Below are 24,214 nucleotides of genomic sequence, written 5' to 3' on the forward strand. Positions count from 1 at the left end.
GCGTCCTCGAACCGGCTCCACAGTGGGAACAGTGGGCACAGTGAGCACAACGTCTGTTACCAGGGAAGGGGGGGTGAGGGGCCCACAATTACCAGGTTTAGTTCTCAGGTCAACCAGCAGTCATGTCCTCTTGATGACAGCCTCCAATGTCCATCAGAAAAAGCAGCCCACCTCTGAACTGTGGTCACCCATCTGGACACATTCTGAAACACTTCACTGACTTCTGATACACAAATGCAGCCTGAATTGAACATCACACACAAATGTTTAAAGTACGAATTTTATTAGGAAAACATTTAATAGTTGTATTAGATCATATAATCAATCACTTAATTTTAAAATGATGTGGCCTGAGGATATCAAATATGAATTTTTTCATTCATTCAACAAACATCTGACCTACAAGTGCCAGGCACCAGAGATGCAGGCTCAGCAGAAGGACCCTGCTGTCACTGAGCTGACATCCTAGCAGGAGGGTGAGTCAAGATGTTTGTATTTCTTGTCAACACACACAACAGGGGAACTGGACAGTGCTTCACAAGAGCACACGGCAGGTGTCTAACCCGCCCCGGGAGGCCACAGAGGCGGAAGGGTAACTGTCTAAGAAGGGAGAGGAGAGCAGCTCAGGCAGGGGCAACCTGGCAGGCCCTCGGGTGGGAAGGACGCCGTGGGTTCCAGGAGCAGGTCTGGGAAGGCAGGGGCACCCTGTGTGAGGGAGACCTCAAGGAGACGAGACTCAGGAGTGACGATCAGGGTCGTGGAGGGCATCAGAGGTCTGGCCCTTCACAGGGACCCAGTGAAGATTTCGGGGAGAGAGGAAGTGATCAGATGGGCACTTCAGAATGGCCATCCTAAGTCTGAGGGACGGAGAGACTGGGCGAGGTGAGACGGATGCAGGCAGACCACGTCTAAGGCCTGCGGCAGGGAAAGACAGGAGTACCCGGGGAGGCGCAGAGGCCATCGGGAGGCACAATCGACAGGCCCAGACGGCCAAACCTGCGGCTCTTGTAAGACCGTGCGTTCTGGCAGCCAGCAGGCCTGTCAGGGAGGCAGGTCTGGAGTCGGGGGGGCTGTGTCAGGAACTGTCCACGCAGGAAACCTCTGCATGTAGACGCCAACTGAAGCTGTAGGACGGGCTGAAGGGCCCAGCAAGATCAATCAAGTCATGACAAACACATGCTTTTAGGATTGCGGAGGGCCCACCTGGTGGCGAGCGGTTAAATTCACATGCTCCACTTCAGCAACCTGGGGTCACGGGTTCAGATCCCAGGTGTGGACCTACACACCGCTCATCAAGCCACACCGTGGAGGCGTCCCACATGCAGAGTAGAGGAAGACTGGTACAGATGTTAGCTCAGGGCCAGTCTTCCTCAACAACAACAACAATAAAAGAATGTGGAGACATGCCAGGGGCTGCGGGAGGCGCATGGGGAGTTAGTGTGTGATGGGGACACAGTTCCCTCTGGGAAAAGTTCTGAGGTGGACGGTGGTGATGCCGCACAGCAATGTAAATGTGCGTGAAGCCACAGAACTACACACTTAAAAATGGTCAGGATGGTAAATTTTATGTTACATATATTTTACCACAATTTAAAGAAAGAATGAAGAGGCAATTTTGTGTTATTTGTATCTTTTAGAATGAGAGTGTGTTCATGTACTACTAGAGAAAAACCAGGGCAGATGGTGGAGTGGGCCAGGAGGGACCCGCAGACAGAGCTGAACAGAGTGGCCGAGGAGGCTGGCAGGAGCCTGGGGCGCGAGGGCCTGGCAGCAGGGATGTATGTCCAGGAGGAGGATCCCGCTGGCCCAAGTGCTGCGGAGAATTAAGTCAGATAAAGTCGGGAAAGAGCACGCTGGTCTCAGCATCAGGGAGGTCAACCCTGGAGAGGCTGCCGGGCAAGGAGGGAACGGGCAGGAAACAGGGCCCAGTGCAGACCCCAGGAAGCCTGATACCATGCGAGGGAGGAGGACGTGGCTGGAGGGAAAAGCAAGAGAAGCTCTTAAACAATAAGTGTGCTAAAATATCACTGTGCATCATTAGCAAAGCAATCATTTCAGAGGAAATATACCTTTACGTCAATCATCTCAATAACACTTGAACTTACAGGTTATAGAACTTTTCATGCTACGTGTGCGTTACAAAGGTAACTAAGTGATTCTCTTCACTTTACGGTGGTAAAGCTAAGCCACAGAAAAATTTCTCTAACAAAATTTACAAGGAATTGAAGTTCATCAAATAAATATCTCCACTGATTTTTTTTAAGGTAGAAAAGTACAATGTACTGTGTTAAGAAAACAATTTTACTGTATCAGCTACATGTTGAAAAAGTCTAAAATTTTAAGGCTACTAATGCATTAATTTTTGGTACATGTCCAACAGAAGGCGCTTCCTACTCCAGTTACATCCTCAAGACGCCAAAGTCGGTCTTTGGGATGGGCGCGTTGAGGGCTGCGCTGATACTGAGCCCCAGGACCAGCCTGGTGTCCACCGGATCAATGATCCCATCATCCCACAGCCTAATGAAAGAACAAAGACCAGTTATTAGGAATCCACCACCACACACCCAGAAATGCCAAAGAGGCTTTCCTTCAGGGAACACATGGATCCGCTGACCAGCTTCTGTGGACTATAATCTCACAACCGGAACATTCAAGAGAGGGAAAAAGGGAGAAAGAAAAACAACAGACTTGCGTCCCAGGCCCCAGAGAATGCCAAATCCAGCTATGGCTTAGGGAATAGCTTACCATAAGAAACTTCAAATAATCCCCAATTTAAAAACACTTTTACTTATTTCAGGAAAAACCATTCCTGCCCCTCTACCACACACATAAACGGACAAATCAAGTTGATGCATTCCTGTTATTAATACGGAGAGCCACATAAACCCAGGTAACGGTTCCAACCAAGGTCTCTACCGGAAAAGGAGTATTCCCCAACTCTCCAAACTCTTAAGAAACACGAAAATTACTGAATCGACTCTAGTACATTTTATTAATAAAGCACCTTCAGATGTAGTTCTGCGTTTTTTGCTACAATAGGAAAAACAAGTAAAAGCTTTCAACTGCTTTCAGAAGAAATTTTTAAGTTGAAATTTTAGTTGCTTTTCATTGACAACCTCTAAACTATAAAGAAAAATGAATGAAAAATATGGCTTTTTAAAGGTCATTAGTAGGTGGCAGTTTTGTTTCTTTAAACAAACTGCCTTTGGTATCTGGACATGGCATCAATTATTAAACCGCATCACACTGACAGACCATGAACCAAATCTTTGCTCCTAAAACATTCATAATAGGGACCCTGCAGTATCAACGGCCAATAGAAGAAGGCCACTCTTGTCCTCTGTAACCAGCTCACTGATGAGTCCCTGCTGAAGCATCCGCACAGTCACGGCAGCTCCATGAGGCGGGGCTGCCTCACGATGGTCAGTGAGAAGCCTGCCCCAGGTACGGGGCTCGAATCACAGCCCGAGAAAGTCTGATTATCACAAGTGACACAAGGAGACTGGCATGCTGCAAACGTAACACACAAGGATGAAGAGAAACAGAGGAACTCCTGGTGGCAGATGAGGACAGAGCCTCCGACAGACAGACCCGGCCACACCACAGCCTAAACAGACCCGTCATTAAATGTTCAGCTGAGATTTATTAAACCCGAGGAAGGTGCCAGAAACTGGCTTGAAAATCCTTTCGTCTTTGAAAGACAGCTTGTCTCCGCACCACCCAGTGTCCAGAGGGTCAAGCAACTACAAGTCAGCAGAAAACCTCACTGCCTTTCAATGTTCACATCCGAAGAGAAGTCCATCTGGGCTGTCTGCTCACCTCCTTGAATAGAATGCACTAAAATAATAATAATGATGTGAGCAGGAAAATCATAAAGGATTCAGCCTTTCTCAAGAGATGACTTAGCCAGGGCTGAAAAACAAATTAACAGCTCATACAAAATATGCTATTTTTCAAAGTTCAATATTTCAACTGTCCTTATAAATTTCAGTCAAAATCTTACGTAAAAACAAAAACAAACTGTAGGTGATTTTACAATATTTATCCCCTCTAAAACCTTTTACAGTTTTTCTATTTTCTCTTGGCTTCTACTGGCTCCAAATAAGTCTGCTTAAGTGATGGTAAAAAGAAGGGCATGTTTATTTCTCAAATCAAAGACCATAAAATACTTTGTTCTTAATTAAATGAATCAATGACCCACCACACAAAATATTCCTGTAAATTTGTGTACCTTGTAAAAATACATGTTAACAAGAAGAGAAACTGGCTTTTTAAAAACCCCAAATGGCGCTACTGGAATTCTGGACTGACTACACTCCAGCGGCCATCGGTTGGTCGAGGCTCCGTGCCCTCGGCCCGGCAGGGCCCCGCCGCAGGGCGCACTCAGCCGCGTGGGGCAGGTCTGCCGCGACTCCCTCCCGTCTCCACTGAGCCTTCACCAGTAAGCGGCAGAGCCCACAGCACAACCTAATTTTAAAAGACACGAGTAGTTATTTTCTTTTCTCCATCTGCCCGAGGGATAAAAGGCAGACAGGAGGCTTCGATTAGTCTTCAGAACACAGAGCATTAGAGCGGCTGAGACAGAGGTCGGAACGCTCACGCCAGCAAGTCTCCAGCTGGGACGGCGTGATAATTTACTGCCTCACTAAGTGGCATCAGAAGCAAAGAGAACGAAGAGATCTATGGGCCTGCGTCATTCCTTGGTGCTGACACAGGGACCCCGGCCTGAGTGCATGAGCACACTGTTAACAAGTGCCAACCTCATGCTTCAAATGAGGCAAAAACAAATAGAGGGATCTGACAGGAATCCATGTGTTTAAGCAAAAATTAGAACAGAACTAATTCCTGAAGGTTGACACAGTGGGATTATACCTCCTAGCCCCCCAGCCCCGGCGTGGCCCCCTCTGGCTGCCGGATGGACCCTCTGCGCAGAATGAGACTGGTGGTGGACCCACAGCCCAGCCTGGGACTGGGGGCATTTCGGTAGCAGGCATTCCCATCACAGAGACAAGAGGACAGAATCAAGTGTGTTCAAACATCATTTTTTGTTCCCACCAAGGCTGAATCATCCCAAGTGCCCAGACCTCTGGACGCAGCTGCTCCCCTACCTGGCACTGGAATAGTAAGGGTTTCCTTCCTCTTCGAACCTCGCAATGATGGGCGCTTTCAAAGCTGCTTCCTCAGCACTGGAGAACTGAAAGAAACACGGCCCAGAGTGAGGCAGCTGCCGCGGGACAGCAGAGCCACCCAGAGCTCCTCGGGAAAAGGGGCAGAAGAGCCCGTGAATAATAATGTCACAACCACACCTGCGCAGGGATGTACGGACTGCACGCGACGCCAGAACATACATGAGCTCACCCGAGACACAAGTGTCGACGGGCGCACAGGGACACCCCCCCAGAGACAATGTCCTGAGGCCCTTTAACGTGGGGTCGGAACCGAGGTCTGGCGAGTTGCCATAACCCCAGGACACAGCGACTGAGGTGGATCACACAACATGGAAGCTGCACCAGTCAGCAGCTTCTGCTTAAGGGGGCGGAGAAGAGGAGCCCATTCAAAATAGCCCAAATTTTAAAGCTTAAAGGGGGTAAAACAGCAACCACACCTGGAACAACCTCCTCGGTCTATCTCCCACACAGCTGAGAGAGTTTTCCCCAATTAAAAATTGAACAGTTTGCCCATCAGTATCACAAGAAAGAACTGATAATTAATTCAGATGTAAAAATCTTTATGCAAACTAATTTTGAAACCCTGAAAAGTATTTTCAACTTAAAAAATATTCCACAGACACACAAAAAGACTTATTTCAAATAAATTCAACCTCTTTCTACGTACTTTCATAGTTTAGTATCATTTCTAGGTCGAGAATTTGGAGGGAGAACCACTAGAATCCTATGCTTTCCTTTCATTTATAAAAATAGGTGAATCCATGCACCTGTATATCAAATTAATCAAAGCACAACTGTCTAACGAGAGACCCCCACGCTGGGCTGGAGCTCACGGCACGTCTCGCAAACCTCAGGGGAGGTCCACACCCCCACAAGGAAAGCCTGCCTTCGCTCGGGCACCAGTCGGCACTGAGGTGAACTGAAACCTTGTCTGAGTCTATGTCCTGCTGCGTGGAAAAGAACGGGGGACGAGAGGCGTGGGCCGGCCGCACTCGGGGAGGCAGGCCCGCCCTCTGGCTTTACCGTACCCCACCCCACAGAGAAGGTGGCCCACTGCCCTTCCCGGAGGGCCGGCCTGGGAACCTGAGGGCCGGCGGCCTCCACTCCGGCCTGGTGCCCAGGAGACAGTGACCGAAGCATGTCAGCAACATGCACGGATCTCTCAGAGACTCGGCACCCACACAAAGCAGTTACGTCATAACTAGCAAAATTAACGCAAAATTTCAGAAGCATCTCTAAGAGACACAAACAAGAGTCCACTTTCAAAGCAGCCACTGCTGACTTGTCTCTCATCGAGCTCTTGTTGCTCTCCATTTACACTTAGACAGTTTAATAATATTCTTCAGTTCTCACTCGATGACCGAGCCCTCCACTCAAGTATGTTCATCAAAAAGCTAAAACAGGAAAAGCACAGTTCTGCTGCTTTAGGTCACAGAACCAAGCAAGTCAGTCAGATTTACTTAAATCTCACTAAGTGCCAATGAGGAAGACTGAGACATCTCTGTGCCTCAGGCACAGGCTCCAAGTGTTTTCTTGGAGATCCTGAAAAATTTATAAATTACCACAAAGAAGGTACATCAAAGAAATGGCTCTGAGAAGACAGAGAGGAAATGCGTAGTCTATGCTGAAACAACTTCCAGGCCAGTGTCTCCCAAACAGAGCCAGCCGCCAGGCGCTGGCGCTAGAGCCGGGAACACGGAGGGGTGGGGACGCTGCTCCCGGCTCCGGGCCAGTCACGTGAAAGCTGGACCGCGGAGGAGAGACGGCACGCACCTGTTTCCCTTCTCGCGCTCTCTGGTCCTTCGCTACTGTCGCCAGCACGTTGGCCGCCTGCTCTCCTCCCATCACTGAGACTCGGGCGTTCGGCCACAGGTAGAGGAACCTCGGGCTGGGGGAAAAGAAAGGAGGATCAAATTAACTCACTGTTCAACACAGCTTTCCAGAGGCCCACGTTCACCTGTAAAACCAGGGGCTCTTCATTCTAGTTGCTCATTCCAATTACATGGGGAGCTTTAAAAAAATACGCACCCCAGACTAACTCTCCAGCAGTGGGCCCGAGAGGAGCGTGAATTTTAAGTTCTCCAGGTGACTCTGATGTCTGTTCTGATAAATTGTCTTTTTTGATTTCATCTACATGTACTGGGCATAAAAGTATTCACAACATCCTCTTAGATCTGTGGTCACAGCCTGTGTTCCATGCCTAACGTTGGTTATATGTGGCTCTTGCTTTATTTTCAGTTCTACCAGGGGATTATCAATTTTGTTCACCTTTTCAAACAAACCTACTTTGGGCCGTACTGAGTCTTCCATCTTTACGTTTGTTCTTTCTCAAGTCCTGCTTTCTACTTCTCCTGTGTTGGACAGGCTGCTCTTTTCTGAACTTTGTGAGCAGGCTGCTTGGCAGGCTGGTTTTCAGCCTTCCTTCCTTCCCTCCCTCCCAGGATATCTAGTAAAGTCCACAAACCTTTCTCAAAGCAGGACTGTAGCTGTATCACACAAGCTATGATACATAATATTTTCATTATCTGCCCTTTCAAAATGGTTCCTGATTCCCATTGTGGATTTCTTTAATCCATGTGGATTAGCGTCACATTTCATTTCACCCCTCCAGATGATACAAATTATGGTATAATCGATCAAGATCTGTGAATGCCATTACTATATTTCAAATAAACGTGAAATAAACTGACCATGTGTAATTACACTTGAAGTATGAGGACAACACATACCTATATGCTCTGCCACACATCCCATAGTTTCCAGCCCCGTAGGATCCCCCAATGATGATGGTCATCTTAGGCACACTGGCACAGGCCACGGCAGACACCATCTTGGCGCCATCCTTGGCAATTCCTTCAGCTTCATAGTCTCTTCCAACCATAAATCCTAAGAGGAAGAACAGAAGGAGTCCCTGGAGGCGGAGGACGCGCAGAAGTCAATGCCTCCCAGTACTGGAAGGGCATCTCATCGTAAACTCACTCACTCCAGGCCTCCCACCCCAACAAAATATCTATATTTGAAGTATGCCCCAAAAATAAAAATGAAGCTTTTATTTTAAAGGGTAAAATAAAATTTTCTCTAATCGCTTTTTAAGTTTTCTTAAAACCGTTCATGTGGATGCATACGAGATCTTCAAACAACTTAAGGATGCAATTTATCTTCAAGAAATTCTCTCACACCAGCAGCCTGCTGGTGCAGGGATGACGTGACAAGCAGGAGAGGACGGTGTGTGACATGGCGACCTGTGAGGGCTTCGGCAGTCGCTGACTTGGTTTGAAACACAGACTGTTCCTTCTGAAGTAAGTGCTGCTTTCAAACTTTGATGGAATAAAGACGAACGTTTCACAGGGCTGCTCAGAGTCCCTGTCAGTCACTCAAGAGCAGGGCAAGAAAGATTTCATCTAACTACGGATCCTCCTCCTCAAGCTCCCGGGTCCGCAGCTCCACTGGGCCTCCCGGCCTCAGGCTCCCTCCTCGTCACTCAGAAACGCTGGCCAGGCTTCACCTGCCTGCCCCACCCCACACTCACCCGCCCACTGGAGAGTCAGGGTGCGTGCTCTGCAGATCTCCAGCATCAGGTCATCCAACTCAATTCCACCAGTTTTTACACAGCACCTGCACTTGCTGAGGCCACAGCAGAGCTCACGAACAGCCCTCGCCCTCACCAGGCACCATCGCCTCCTTGGCTCCCCCTGAGCTGGGCCCCCAGGACAGCTCAGAAACTCCTGTGTCGCCCTTACCTTAACTCCCTGTGACAGGCCGCCATCACTCTCTCACCTGTCGACTCTCTGTAAGCTCTCACGCCCTGCCCAGCACCCCCGGCCCCTGCAGTCCCTGTGGAGGATCTTTCAAGAGGAAAGCTGAGGCCGCCTCACTTGGCTTTCTCCTCTCTCTCTCACCTTAAGAAACAGCGTATCATGCTCCCTTCCTTCCTTTCCTCTCACCTCCGTGGAAGAAACGAGAGTCACTCAAAGATGCCTCTGAGCTCTCTTCTCTTCTCTGAGGGTGTTCTTACCTCTGCCCATAGCTTGAAACACACCTCCACACTCTGAGGTTGCCACGTCTTCACCTCCAGCTAACACAGCTCTTCTGTGCTGAAGATTTACTCAGCTGCGAACCGTGTGCCTCCCATGAATGTCGCACAGCTCCCGCAAACGCAACGCTGCCAAGCCAAACTCAGACTCCCCCTCTGCTCTCTGCCCAACCCAGCCAACAAAATAAAACGAGACGAGCACTGACCCTTCCAGGCACAAGGTCTAACCTACTAGTGGTTAATAAATCATGACTCATTATCAGAAACGAGGCCCCCGGACCAGTGAAGCTGCAGACTCTGCCCTTTTACAAGGTTTGCCCATGGCCTCTCAGGCTGCCCTCTAGACAGAACTCTCAAACCCATCTAACAAAAATCCCTTAAACTTCAGGGCAGCGCCAGACGAAGGCGTTTCAGCACCAGCTCTATTTAACGCCCTGCGACTGTCGAGTGCCAACTCCCTCTTCTCGCAACACCTGCCCGATCCCACCAACAACTGAGAGCCTCGCCTTCCTCTGAACCCATGAGATCCACAGATAATGCAGAAGACTGGGGAGAAAAAGAAGTTTTCAGCTAACCCACATTTCTGAGTGCCTTCCATATGTCAGGTACTGTGCAAAGAAGTACAAACAAGAGAATCACAGAATTCCAGGAAAAAAAGAACTGGAGCCAGAAGAGACCTTAAAAACCACTTTGGGGGGCTGGCCCCATGGCCGAGTGGTTAAGTTCACATGCTCTGCTTCAGCAGCCATGGGTTTTGCCGGTTCGGATCCTGGGTGCGGACATGGCACCGCTTGTCAGGCCACACTGAGGCGGCATCCCACATGCCACAACTAGAAGGACCCACAACTAAAAACATGCAACTATGTACTGGAGGATTTTGGGGAGAAAAAGGAAAAATAAAATCTTTAAAAAAAACAAACCACTTCGTCTACCATGTTAAGACCATCTATGGACGTGACACTGTTCATGTCATTCTTTGGGGTCAAAAGTCAAATGCCCAGACTTTGGTTCAGGATGTGCATGTACATTTTAAAAAGATGTTGCTTCAGGTAGAATTAACTGCACAGTGAAAGGCGAGGAAAAGGGAGATGAAAACACACACTTGAAACCCTTGAAGGGGAACAAAGTGCTGAGAAAGAGACGATGAGCCAGACGACCCACCCCACCATGGCAATCAGGGGTTCCCGCTGCTGTCTGGGTTGCGGGGCTGCAGGTGCAGGAGGAAAGGGGGCCACTGACCGTGATGCACGTAACTCAGAGATTGCTTCTCTTAGAAAATATGAATAAACTCCCCCAAGTCTTTAAGGTTCATAAGAATCAACCCTGAAAGGGACTCTAGAAGGACCACGCCCAATAGCACCTTCTGCTACTATCTAAGTGTCCCATGTCTGCACTGTCCAATGTCGGAGCCGTCCTCGACAGGCTGCTCGAGCGTTAACTGCAACCAAGCTGACTGAGCCATTTTCTTACCAGTAATGTTTTGAAGGAAGAGCAGAGGAATTTTCCTTTGGCAGCATAACTGGACAAAGTGAGCCCCCTATTAGCAAATAAGAAAGAAATCTTTTTAAAGGGGGGTTAACAAATCTGTCAGCATCATACACCCCACAACACCACACTTGGGTGAAAGATAAGGAGTCCGCTCTGCCTGGCCAGTCTGACCTGACAGTAACAGTAACCCTAACATGACGGTGTGGGCCGCTATGAGGGACAGGGGCTGTGGTTTGTGCTGTCACCTATGGCACACAGTGTTGGACAGAGCTGTCGGACAGCCAAGTCAGGGAGGACGTCAGCCACTAACATTCCCAACAGCAAGTGGAACTTAAGTAACAAGAAAGAACTTCTCGTCCATGAGGATCCCTGGACCTCACTGCACGAGAACTCCCGTTCTCCACTTTAAAGAAGGTGCAATGTAATCTAGAACCCTTCTGGGAGATCTATGACGACATCTGTGTTGATGATCCCCTGAAATTTTTTCATGCATAAGATTACAGTAAAACACATCTTTCTTACCAACATGCCCCAAATAAATGGGATCTCAGATGAGTGCTAGAGACCTTCTAACCGTGAGTTTAGGAAATTATTTAAAAACACAAAAATATAACTATTCCTTTCCTGAGCTTCTGAAGATTATGTAAGAAAACCCTTCTAAATCTTTCCTTTATATTTTACTCTCTCTTTGCAGATCCCTTTAACTTTGCTGGAAATGCCTTTGCAAGTACAAAAGCACAAAGTAACTACTCGGCCTCAAATACAAGAATGAGGAAGTCACGTAGCCCTTGGCCCTCCTTCCACAAGGGAACTGTCAGACGGAAGCCAAACACGCTTCCCATGACTCGTGCTGACAAACAGACCTAGGTGAAGTCTGTGAGGCCGACATTGCCTCTACGGAAATAAGTCTATTATACGTCCATTAAAAGTCACTATTTTGGGAATATTTAATATTTTAGGAAATGCTATATATAATCACTTAAATGAAAAAAAGCAAAACCTCTCTATATATGGCAACATCAATTTTGTTTTTAAAAAAAAAGATAGGAAAAAGCCAAGGAACCATTTCCAAAAAGTGAAAATAAAACCAAGTGAAACAGGACGGGATAGAACAGAGCAATCGGAGGACGCCTCCGACGCCCGAATGGTAGGTCTGAGCCCCTCAGGTGTGTGAAGCCCGGGAGATGAGCCTCCTCTGGGACAAGCGCTCCCACAGCCGCGGACCACGCCCACGCCATCAGAGCAGACACAACCCGGGCATCTTAGCACTTTCCTAAAGCGAACGCTGGACTCTTCAACAGCCCTCAGACAGTTCGCCGTGTCCACGTAAACCTCCGGGAAACCTGTCCCAACACTAGCCCACACACGTGCTCACGTGCTCGCAGACACAGTGCTCCATTTGCTAAGGCAGCTGGCTAAACATTTTAAAGCTTTTATGCAATAAATTTTCATTCATTATTTGACCTTCAAAGTTCATTAAGTTTAAATTAAAACAGAAAATCTCGAACATTTTTGTCCGTACTTGCCTTTTTCGCAGATTCAGAAAAGAGAACTCCGTTATTTCCAATGATACCTATTGGGTATCCAAATATTCTAGCAAATCCTCAAAAGAAAATTCAAGAAAGATTTATGCATTTCAGAGGGCTTTGAATTCACAACAGACATACTCATACACCTTTATTTCAGATCAAAGCTTCCCTGTGGAGGTTTGTCTATCATATGAAACAGCCCATGTCACAGCTTCCTGTTTCTGAGCTACCGGAGTCTGAATTTGCTTTTGTGAAAGGGGTACATCTGTGTCAAGCTACCCGCCAGTCCGCCCGCTCGGTTCGGTCGAAGGATGGGCTCAGGCTGTGTTATCCGTTCGCTCAGTCACACTCGCCTGGTACCACTGTGGATGGGACACCGGGCACAGGGTGAGGCAGACGACCGAGAGACGGGGGCCCTTAAAGCTCGACGTGCAGGGCCCTGGCCAGCTTCAGGGGACCCGCGTGCCCAAAATGCCTGTGGTAACGACAGGCCCTTGAAGAAAAGGGGATCCAGCCAGCAAAGGCAAGCTGTGCAAAAAGCAGGAATAGGTCAAGCCCGGCGAGAACCCTGTCCAAGGCGAGCAACCCAGCCAAGCTCAGAAGGATGAACCACTCCAATGTCACTTCCTCTGTCCGCATCGTTCATCCACCTTTCCATAAGTTTGGTGTTTATCCCCCCACCACTCCCACTCTCTCCAAAGACCCTCTCTCCACACACACACACAGGACAGGGAGAAGGACAAGGACAAACCAACCCATTCCTCCCTGAGGCAGACAGCTCGACTTGGGAGGCTGACTCGCTGTCGCCCTGAAGAGCCCGAGCAGACTTTCCCCGGGCCCACGACCCAGGGACAGGGGCTCTCGGCTGCCAAAGCTGCCGTGCAGAGTGCTAATGGCCTGACCTTTTCTTTACTCTGGCCTTGACTTACCATCTTTAAAAAATTCTGTTTATGATGCAATAAAATGCACCACTGACATGATGGTCACCTAGACTCCTCTGGCTCTTCCAGGTTTGAAATCCCAACTGAGGGCCTGTGCTGGTCTCCCTGAACGGCAGGGCACCACAGGGGTGGACGTCCCAAAGGCCTGGCAAGGCCCTGAGCACCGCCCCACAAGGAGCGGGGCCCCCGCCACCCCTCAGTGCACGGCCGCTCCGAGAACTACCGGCCCCTCCCGACCGCCCTGTGGACACATGCAGCCACAGGCACCACACGAGGACCAGGGAGGGACCCTGGGGGCCACGGAGGCACCTGAGCCTCAGCAACGTCTGCTCTGCTCCCCATCACCGCCCCCCACGGCACCCTCGATCTCATGCCCCCTCTGACCCTCTCACGCCCCCTCAACCCTCTCATGCCCCCTGACCCTCTCATGCCCCCTCTGACCCTCTCATGCCCCTTGACCCTCTCATGTCCCCCCCGACCCTCTCACGCCCCCTCTACCCTCTCATGCCCCCTCTGACCCTCTCATGCCCCTTGACCCTCTCATGTCCCCCCCGACCCTCTCACGCCCCCCCCTCATCCCCTCACGCACCCCGACCCCCTCACATGCCCCCTCTGACCCTCTCATGCCACCGACCCTCTCACGCCCCACCCCCACCCTCTCATACCCCCTCACCTTCTCCTGCCGCCCCCTCACCCTCTCATGCCCCCTCACCTTCTCCTGTCCCCCCCGGCCCTCTCATGAGCCCCTGACCCTCTCATGCCCCCTGACCCTCTCACACCCCGCCCCCACCCTCTCATGCCCCCTCCTCACCTTCTCCTGCCCCCCTGGCCCTCCCATGCCCGCCCCTCTTCTCTTCTTCACTTCCCTCCCCTCTCTCCAACTTTGAGTTCCAATACAGTCCAGAAGAGATGGAAGAAACTGGATCTACCCCTGGAATTCTAGACAGCTAAGGTTCACAAGTATTCTGTCAAGTACAGAGCAAATACGTAAACACGGATGACAAGGACAGCCCATCCACCTGTGAGAAAGCAGACACAGCTTTAACTTGTTCTAAGCTGCTGCACAGTGAGGTTACATCCTGAACTATCTGGTGACAAATCCTGTCTATACAGCAAACAAGCAGCTCCTGATCACTAAACACCTGAGCACAAACCCTCAGCCCGCTCCCAGGGTGCAGCCGTCTCGTGCTCGTGGGTCAGACCGGGAGGAAGTGCTGTGACTCGCCTCGAGCTTCGACGCACATCTGCAACTCGGACTTCTGCAGCTGGTTGTTTTTTCTACTCTGATATGCTGTCTTCAGGTTAACTGCTACGTTTTTGAGCTTTGATAAGGCCAAATAAAATGCCCAAATTTGTTTTGCCATTTCTCTAAGATAGATTATCATGGGTCTAGCATCTGCATTTCAAATACTTTCTTCAAAGACCTACAACCTTAACACTTTTAGATGAACGAATTAACCTTATAAACCTCCTTATTTTGTTTTTTCAGACTTGGTATTCTGTCCTCTACTGTGGTCCCCCCTTACCCATAGGGGATATGTTCCAGGACTCCCAGTGGAAGCGTGAGACCGAGGACAGGATGCAGCCCTGTATGTACAGGCATGCCTCAGTGAACAGCAGGGCCTTCTACTGAGAAATGCACTGTTAGGTGACTTCGCCATCGTGTGAACATCACGGATGCACTTACACACACCTAGGCTGTAAGGGACTTACCCTACAGGACCACTGTCGCACGTGCGGTCCATCCTTGACCAAAACATCGCTACGTGGTACGAGTGTACTATATTTTTACCTATACGTACCTAATTGAGGTGTAACGGCAAAACCAGCACAAATTTCTTTTTCCTTCACAATTCCACGGGTTGAAGATTCATTCTTACCATAGATCTTAGCAACTTCAGCATACCATTCTTTTCCTTTCCTTATTAAGTGGAAAATTTTCACCTTCTCACTTAAAGGAAGCTCTTTACAGCTTCTCTTGGGCATATCCGAGTCGCCAGCATCACCACTCTTGCACTTTGGGGCCATTACTAAGTAAAATGTGGGTTACTTCAACACAAGCACCGTGATACCACGATAGTCGATCTATAACCAAGAGGCTACTCAGTGACTACCGGGCGGGGCGTGTGTACTGCGTGGATCCGCTAGACGATGGGCGACCCGCTGGACGGCGCGGGTGGGATGCAGCGGGACTACGAGAGATCTCCTCACACTGCTCAGAATGGTGTGCAACTTAAAAGTTAGGAATTGTTTATTTCTGGAGTTTTCCACTTAATATCTTCAGACCGTGGTTGACCGTGGGTAACTGAAACCACGGACAGCAAACCCTTGGATAAGGGGGCAACTGCTGTATTCTCAACCTAGCGTTTGCGTGAATCGACGAAGACCTACACAGAGGCTGTGAGAAGCTTTAACTCAGTCTACATCCTTCCAGGAAGCCACACATCATATGTAACTTCCTAGTTGAGTTGGAGACTAAAGAACGAAGGAGAGAGTACTGAAATTTTCGAAATAATGATAGTTATCCACAGTAACAAAAAGAACTACAAATATTTCTGCTAATTTTACTAGGATAAGAACCTTTTTACACAGCTAATGCCTCAAAGTCACAGATAAGGACCCACCCCACAGCATCTGACCGGCATCATTTTAAACTCTCTGGATGCATGAAGCCATTCAGCTACAAGCAATCTTTACAAACAGCTCCTTTTGATACTGACTCACATACTTGTACTGCTGTAAATAACAAAGCCCCTGCCGAGCGCATCCAGCCTGATACGAGGAATGACTTATCTTCAAAGCATCAGAGAAGGTTCACATTGTCAATTCTTCATCTTTGTACCTGTAACTAACGTGTCTCCGTACAAGGCTTTGAACTCACTGAATCTGCTTCCATCCACGATTCTAGCAATGACCTAGGAGGAAAAATAAGTGTCCCTGAGAAATTATATTACCAAAGAACTGTTGCATTAAAGTTATTTATAAGGAAAACAAATTCATAGGGAAGTTGTCACTTTCACAAAACTTCACCCTACACAGAAAATCCTCTCACTAGAATTTTACTTTGCATTCACGGTTAATGCCCTGAAGTTGTTCTGGGTTCTGATTTTACACTGTGCTATAGAAGCAGGAGCACCATATGCAGAGCAGAGAAGCAGAGAGACCGTGGGCTGGCTGCTAGCCTCAGAGCTGCAGGGCCTGCTCAAATGTACTGAACGTACTGTCACGGACTCCCTCAGAAAGCTCTAGAAGGTAGAGAGCTGAGGGTCAGAAGACTTAGGCTCCGACCTAAGGTATCACATGGGATTTGTGTGTCCTGGAGTATGGTATTTAACCCCTCAGAGTATCGGTTCTCACTCCTACAAAGATGTGACAAAGTCGTGAAGACATGACGAACCAGCAGTAAAGGAACCTAAGAAAATAATGCTGAGATGAAGAACCAGCTCTCAGCTCTACCACTGAAAAACGAGAGTCACAGGCTGGTAAACTAAAATCCTCTGAGCCGTCTTCCTCAGCTGTTTAAAAGAAAAAAAGACAAGACTTAAAAAGTGCTAACTGAAGCACACCGCCTGGCTCTCCGTAAAAGGCAGTTATCCTTATTAAGCCTTCGACAGAGCTCACTGACTATGAAGCCGACAGACTTCCAGGATCATCCCGCATACACAGAGTTAATCTAAAAGCAGCAGCAATTACTGAATAGTTTGTCGTTGGGGCTCATCCTTACTCAGGACTAGTTCCAAACATGAAGCGCACTCCAAATATCTCCAGAAACTGTTCTAGATGACGCTCATCATCTTCCACCCAGCTCAAACTTCCTCCTCGTGGTCACCACATCGGTCACAGCCTTCTTTGTAAGACGCAAGGGCTGAAAAATGACTGAGTGCTGCCCAGTATCTTTCTTTCCAGAAAGCAAAACCTTACTTTGAATTATCTTTTAGTTATTTTCCTGAAAGTTCCAATAATATAATGGGGATAGAACAGTTATCTGTTCTAAGTGCTATGCACCTCCAAAATTGTATGTTTAAAAAAACAATCAGCACATACCATCCTTCCACACGAACATAAAGCCACTCAAAGGGCACACGACCCAGGGCCACTTACTGTGAAACTACTTCTATCTGCTCATGATGACACCACCCAGCCACGTAAAATACATGAAGGCATCCTCACAAAGACAGACCGCAGGAAGCAGACAGACAACATGACATCATTCCTCTTTCCAGAAGAGGACTCGGTGCTCAGAGAGGGTCATGACCAGTACCGCTGACTAAGGAAACAAGGACTAGAGCCTGGGTTTCCGCTCTATTCCAGGCCGTCCCACAGCTCCAGACACCAGTAAGACCTCCAGACGAGGCTTGCCTGCCGGACAGAAAAACTAATACATTATCTTCACAACGAGGAACGTGACAGCAAAAGGCACGAGTCCAGGACGCTATTTAAGGCAGCGAGAGTCTGTCTTTATAGAAAGACCTCCATTAAAACGACAGGGAGCTACACCAAGGCCTGGATTTGTATGTTTTGCTCATCTCTGAACCCTGGTGCCTAAAACAATACTTCCCGGAACGAGCATTCAATAAATACTGTTGAATACATGAAAAGAGTGGCTATGCTTAAAAGGGTGAATTTTTATCCTCTAGAAAACCGGGCTATTGAGAACAACTCATTTTTCAATGACATCAAATTTATAAGTACCATTCCTTCCTGTGCTTATAATTAATTGAAAAAAAATCAAACTAAAAGCCTAATTCTAAAATGCAGAGTTCACTAAGCCACCTAGCTAAAGTGAAGTACCAGTTGAAGCGCCATAGAAATCCAGGATTTAAGATTCTCTAACAGTAGTAGAATATTGCCTAAATAAATAATTGTACACATGCGTAAGCAGAATACCATATTCATTAATTCAAAAAAATATTTACAGAGTGCCTACCACGTCTCCAGGTACTCTTACAGGAATTAAGCCCCAGCCATGGAAAACACTTCATGAAGAACTAGAGAATGGGGAAATGTTTATAATTTAAACTAGAAAAAGCAGAATTTTAAAAATATATATGTATATTTATCTATGTGTATGTACCAGTTCAACTAGATAAAAATATACACAATTAAGCCAAAACATGAAAATATTAACTGCTTTCTCCGGATGGTAGAATTGTAAGCAATTTTATGTTTTCCTGTATTTTCTACATTTTGCACACTTAGTATGTGATAGTTTTATAGTCAAGAGGAAAAGTAACTTAAAATATTAAGGGATAGAATCTGGTATTAATTTCCTAATTTAAAAATTATTCTGCCAGACATGGGCACTGAACAAAATAAAAGACCACGTGCTCTCTGCAAACACAGATGCTTGTCATGCAGACCTCAGCCTGTAGCCATAGCGACGTCCTCTACTGGAATCGGAAGCCCAAGCTTTGCTAATGTCAGATTGATCTAAAAGGGCCTGCTTTTTCCTTCAACAACTTACTGACATTTCATCCATTTCCTGAAATAAGAACACTGAAAAGAAACAGCTGAAAATTACGAAGTTGCCCTCCATCATTCCTAACGCCCACAGGGACACTGAGTCCTGCTTACGAACGCACCGGGCTCTGTCACCGTGAAAGCTTTCCAATGAGCAGAGGCTTCCCCTCCCTCTCCTGCTATTTACTGGGCACCGATGACGCCCACACCATGGAGAGGATCTTTCCCGAGGTGTCACTCTTCCCTGGGGTCCACCACGGCCCCGGGCATGAACACATCCATACAGACTTCAGCTTTGAACATGGAAACATGTGTGAAGAGACAGCGGCAAGTTTATAGCCCACAGCCCGCTGCACACACCTCTCGGACATCAAAGCTCCTCTTGAGGTTAGCGCCAACTATCCCATACAATTCATCAGCAGGAAACAGAGGGTCTTCAGAAGGCTCGACGGTCACCTGCAGAAATATAGAAAGATCATGCTAAGCAGTTTAAAGACACTGTTTCAAGGTAACATAAGCGAAAATGCTTCTCAGGAAAATAAAAGATAAAAGAACATATCCCACTCACATCCAATTTCTTCTGATAATTTAGATTTCTCACAATCTTCCTGGTCAAGTGCAAGGCGTGGTTATCATCCAGAGCGTAGTGGTCAGTGACTCCGGACTGTCTGCAGAGTAAAGTGCACTGAAACGGTCAGAGCAGGCAGAGGAAGATCACGCCCCGTCTCAGACCCCGCTACCGTCTCTCCTGCAAGGACAGGCTCTCGGTGGGTCATGTCACCGTGCTCCTCCGGCCGGGAGTTCCCAAGGAGGAGCCAACACCACGCCCACCCCTCTGTGGCCCTCTGATGCCTTTGCAAACGGCGGTCCCTTCAGCCTCTTTAATTTAATGCCCCTTTTTCAACTGATCACACATTTTGTTGTTGTTGTTTTGTTTTTTGGTTTTTTTTTTTTTTTTGAGGAAGCTCAGCCCTGAGCTAACATCTGCCAATCCTCGTCTTTTTACTGAGGAAGACTGGCCCTGGCTAACATCCGTGCCCATCTTCCTCTACTTTATATGTGGGATGCCTGCCGCAGCATGGTTTGATGAGCGGTGCCATGTCCGCACCCGGGATCCGAACTGGTGTACCCTGGGCCACCAAAGGAGAAGGTGTGCACTTGACTGCTGCGCCACCGGGCCGGCCCCAGATCACACACTTTAAATGCTTCCCACCAGCTACAACTGCTGACTGCTAGCCACACTGTAGAAATTCATAAGCAAACAGAAGAAGGACCTGCTTCCAAGTCCGTAAATATTTAAAGTCAAGTGCTTTCTTTTAAAAACTGCCTGGTACTTACCAAAACAGCAGGAAGGGGAAACCGCTGATGAGACTATTTTATATGTCTTTATGCCAAATTAACTACTACGGATGATTAATCAAAGAGATAGAAATACCCGGTTTGTGACCAGTAAATTTTATGACACTGTCCAAAAAAAGCCATCAGTACCTAACCACTTCCCGTGATTCTGAACAGGCTATCACCAGCAACAGCAGCTGGAAGTAACAGGGAGCGGGTCTGCACCCGACCTTCACTCGAGGCCGGAACTAGTCTCGTCTTCATTTGACACATGGGGAAGGGAGGCCCAAGGAGGTTACGCGGTTTGTCCAGCCACAGGGGTTTCAAAGTGAGACTAACGCAGGACGAATTCTGAACCCGCACCCTAACCTGACATACCGCCTGCAGCTTTGCACCACACAACTGTTTCCAGACAGTCAAACTTTTTAAACAACTACTGCTCCTCAAACACTATCTCCTTGCCTGGTCAGGAGCCTAGAGACAGTGGCGGCCCCCTGTGTCCTGAGCCCACGCGCCCGCTCCACCTGCACCCTCCTCCTCTCCAGGCTGAACCTCCACTCCATGCCTGGGGACGTCGGGAGAGCCAGAGAAGAGAGCCGCCCTCTGCTCACGGGTGGTGCTCCTGAGTCAGCATGCTGGGCACACTCGGGCAGAAACCCATGTTCTCCCCCGCCCCGCGCTCCTCTCTGCCCACCCCAGCTCCCTCCACTCCTTCCCTGAACCACTTTTCCTTTCGGCTCTGGCTGTAACACTGGAAGCATGCTACCACAGGTATTTTGGAATTGTTTTTCAGTTCATTCATTCATTTCTCTTATCTGCCTAATTAAATTGCAAATCCTTGAGGGGAGAGGCGAGGCCTGAAACTCTGTGCATTACTCACAACACAGCACACTCAATCCATCCACAGTAATCGTTCGAGGAGAAAGGAACAAATGAGACCCGAGGCGAGGCAGGGCCCTGGCCCGCCCTTCACCAGGCAGGGCAGTGCTCACGATGGGACAGTGGGCAGGCCATGCTGTACTCCTCCCCCGCTTTCTGCACCGTTCCCGCAGCGCCCGCGTCCTGGCGTGTCCATCTGGCAGAGCACCTGCCCGGCCACGGGGCTGGAGGATTACATGCACCTGCCGTTCACGTCCCAGGCCCTCTTCCACATCGACATCCACCCCAGCGAGCTCGGCTAGTCCCAGGGCTTCAAAGCCCACCTCCACGCTGAGGACGCCAAGCACATGTCCTCAGCACTGATCCAGGCTCCAGACTCAGAGTTAGCTGCCTCCTCAGCATCGCTGCTGGGATGTCTCAGGCATCTCTCACTTCTCAGGTCCAAAAGGAACGCTGGAGCCCCTGCCCCATCCCCAATCCACCCCTCCCCGTCTTCCCAGTCCAGGAAATGAAACCACCTCACGTCATCACCTTTGTCACCTCACCTTCCTGTGCCCCGTACAGGAAATCCACCACATCCAAGGCCCTCGATCCCACCTCTAAACGGAGCTCAGGCCCAGGCACTTGCCTTGTCTAAGTCACCAGCATCCCTCACCCACGCTGTGGACGCAGCTGCCCGACTTCCCACACAGACTCTGCCAGCACTCCAAGCCCTCTCCAGTCAGCAGCCAGAGGGATCTTTAGTGAAATATTTGATAACAGCACATCTCTGCTTAAAGCTCTTCCTGGGGGCCTGCCCTGTGGCCCAGTGGTTAAGTTCGGCGCCCTCTGCTTCAGTGGCCCAGGTTCAGTTCCCAGGGGCAGACCTACACCACTCATTGGCCATGCTGAGGCAGCGACCCACATACAAAATAGAGGAAGACTGGCACAGAAGTTAGTTCAGGGCAAATCTTCCTCAAGCAAAAAGAGGAAGATTGGCAACAGAGGTTAGCTCAGGGCGAATCTTCCTCAGCAGAAAAAGAAAAAAAAAAAGCTGCTCATGATTTCCTAATTGCTCTTAAAAAAAAAGTCTAAAACCTTTAATCACCAGTTATGATGATAAATAATAATAGTGGTAGTTAACATTTATAGGTACTTATTTAAAGCAGGTATCATTTCAAATGATTTACACGTATCACCTCATTCACTCCTCATAAAATTCTAGGACATAGATGGTCTTCTTTATTTTTTTTTGGTGAGGAAGATTAGCCCTGAGATAACATCTGTTGCTGACCTTCCTCTATTTTATGCAGGACGCCGCCACAGACAAGTGTGACTTGATGAGCGGTGCTAGGTCCACACCCAGGATCCAAACATGTGAACCTTGGACTGCTGAAGCAGAGCCGTGCGAACTTAACCACTATGCCACCAGGCTGGCCCCAATGGTCTTCTTAATCTTAAACTCTAACCTAAAACTGTCGGACCAGTGATGTCAAGGGGCCACTCACACCCGACACACAAGAGCCAATGGTCCATCCCTCCCCGATTCCACGCTCAGTGGTGTCATCTTGGTAGTTTGAAATCAGCCATGGTGGGACAACTTACACCACAGAAACTAGCAGATGCCAGAGCAGGACGTTTTCCTCCGAGAGACCCTGCTGTTAAATGCTCACCTGCTGTGGAATTTAGCTGAGCTACTCCATAGTGTTGCTGCCTGCGCGTCATTCTGTTTGGCCAAGTGGCCTGCAGGGACCTTAAACTGACACTGGCCCTTCACGCAGGCACGTGCCCCAGACAGCAGCCATGGAGCCACAGCAAACGTAGGTCCTGATGTGACTTCGCAACAGCCCCTGGTGGCCACAGCCTCCCCTGCCTCCTAGCACTTGTGTGCCTTATGCACCCCTTAGATGAGACCCCATGGGGCTCACCTGAACCCTGCTCTTTGCATATGAATTGACCAATCTGGCCCTAGCCTGGGACCCCGAAGCACTCCACCCAAAGACCCTAACACAGGCCTGTGCCCCAGGTCCTGCCTCACTGCCTGCACTCGGCCCTGACCTCCCCACACGGCCCCTTGAGGCACTCACGTACTTCCTCCAGGACCTGTGGGTAATAAACTCCTGTATTTCCACCTCTGTGTGGTCTGTTCTGGACCGGGGCTCACCATTCGGCATCTGTGCGCCACTTAACAAATGCTAACTCAACAGTCATAACACCTGCACGCACTGGGTCAGACCCCCTGCTGGGCTCTCCCTAACTTCCCCTTCACAGGCCTTGTGGTGTGCGCACTATATTTATATAAGGTTTTGGTAACTGGCTGTTTATTGCCACCACCCTGACTAGAATGCAAGCTCCTTGACGTCAAAGGCAACGTCTATCGAATTATCCCAAATACCCAGAACGGTGCCTGGCACACAATTGGTGCTCGATGGATGTCTGCTAGAAAAACAAACGGCCTCTCAGTCCTTCTGGGAAAAGCTGATGCTCCAGCCTGGAAATGCACCCCTACAGTTCAAAGTGAACCCTCAAACAGCAGCTCGAGGACAACACACTGTGGTTTGATCCGGCCAGTTCAGCACTTGGAAAAAATAATTTAAAACTTCTCTTAAACAAACCAACAAAGGGCCGTGAACCCTGGCAGGAGACGGCCGCTGCGGCACCTGCAGTGGAGGTCGGCGCCCCCCAGGTCCTCGGCTGACACCTCTTCTCCGGTCGCTGCTTTCACCTGTGACGGACGATAAAGGTCGGTGGTGAGACAGGCGATGCTCTCCCAACACGCACGCCCGGCCTCCTACGCCTGCCACTCTCCCTTCCACCAAGTTGAGGTACACCGTCTCCAGTGTACAGATGAACACCTGCACCCAGGGGCGCGAAGGAACTTGCCCAGCCCCCAAAGGGAACCAGGCGTCTCTGGCCAGAAAGCTCACCGTCCTCCCCGAGTCATGCTGCCTCCACACGCAGGCTGAGCATTTGTCTGCGCACACGCCCGCCCACTGCCTGGGCGCCCTCCCACTCACCCACCTGGAGAGTCCTGACTCATCCTTCAAGCCCCCCCTCACATCACCTTTCCCTGACCCCTGGGCCTTGTCACCATTCACAGAGCAACACCCGCTCATCCGTGGCCCAGGGGGTCTCCAGCAAGACCGTTGCAGGCTGCATCTCAGTACCCTGCTCGTGTCTCTGCGGTCCCTCGCTGTGAGTGCCCTGAGGGCACGAACTGTGATCTGCTCACATCTAAACACTCAGTAAACGTACTGAAGTAATGCCCTGTTTTCACGTATACTGAAAAATGCTAGTTACTGATCACAAACCGTTACAGGTGTAATACCTTTAAGATGGGGAAAAAACCTCCAAGATTACCTACAACAAAGATTCAGCAGATTATGACCAAAAACAAAG

At 49.1% G+C, this 24,214-nt stretch overlaps 1 protein-coding gene across 2 annotated transcripts in view; it reads right to left on the reverse strand.

Annotated features, from left to right (window-relative positions):
• Positions 1 to 266: 266 nt before the first annotated feature.
• The window catches only part of MCCC2 (methylcrotonyl-CoA carboxylase subunit 2), a 62,412-nt gene continuing 38,464 nt past the window's right edge, over positions 267 to 24,214 (reverse strand). For both annotated transcript variants that reach the window (XM_023618227.2, XM_023618228.2), the window contains 10 exons: positions 23,476 to 23,540; positions 19,188 to 19,287; positions 18,980 to 19,075; positions 16,002 to 16,074; positions 12,216 to 12,292; positions 10,672 to 10,738; positions 7,898 to 8,054; positions 6,942 to 7,056; positions 5,109 to 5,194; positions 267 to 2,517 (listed from right to left, as the gene is read on the reverse strand). In XM_023618227.2, coding sequence (XP_023473995.2) covers positions 2,400 to 2,517; positions 5,109 to 5,194; positions 6,942 to 7,056; positions 7,898 to 8,054; positions 10,672 to 10,738; positions 12,216 to 12,292; positions 16,002 to 16,074; positions 18,980 to 19,075; positions 19,188 to 19,287; positions 23,476 to 23,540 — 954 coding nt within the window. In that variant the 3' untranslated portion in view covers positions 267 to 2,399. The remainder of the gene's footprint in view (positions 2,518 to 5,108; positions 5,195 to 6,941; positions 7,057 to 7,897; positions 8,055 to 10,671; positions 10,739 to 12,215; positions 12,293 to 16,001; positions 16,075 to 18,979; positions 19,076 to 19,187; positions 19,288 to 23,475; positions 23,541 to 24,214) is intronic.

The sequence above is a fragment of the Equus caballus genome, chromosome 14 (genome assembly GCF_041296265.1).
Source record: "Equus caballus isolate H_3958 breed thoroughbred chromosome 14, TB-T2T, whole genome shotgun sequence".
NCBI classification, from domain to species: domain Eukaryota; kingdom Metazoa; phylum Chordata; class Mammalia; order Perissodactyla; family Equidae; genus Equus; species Equus caballus.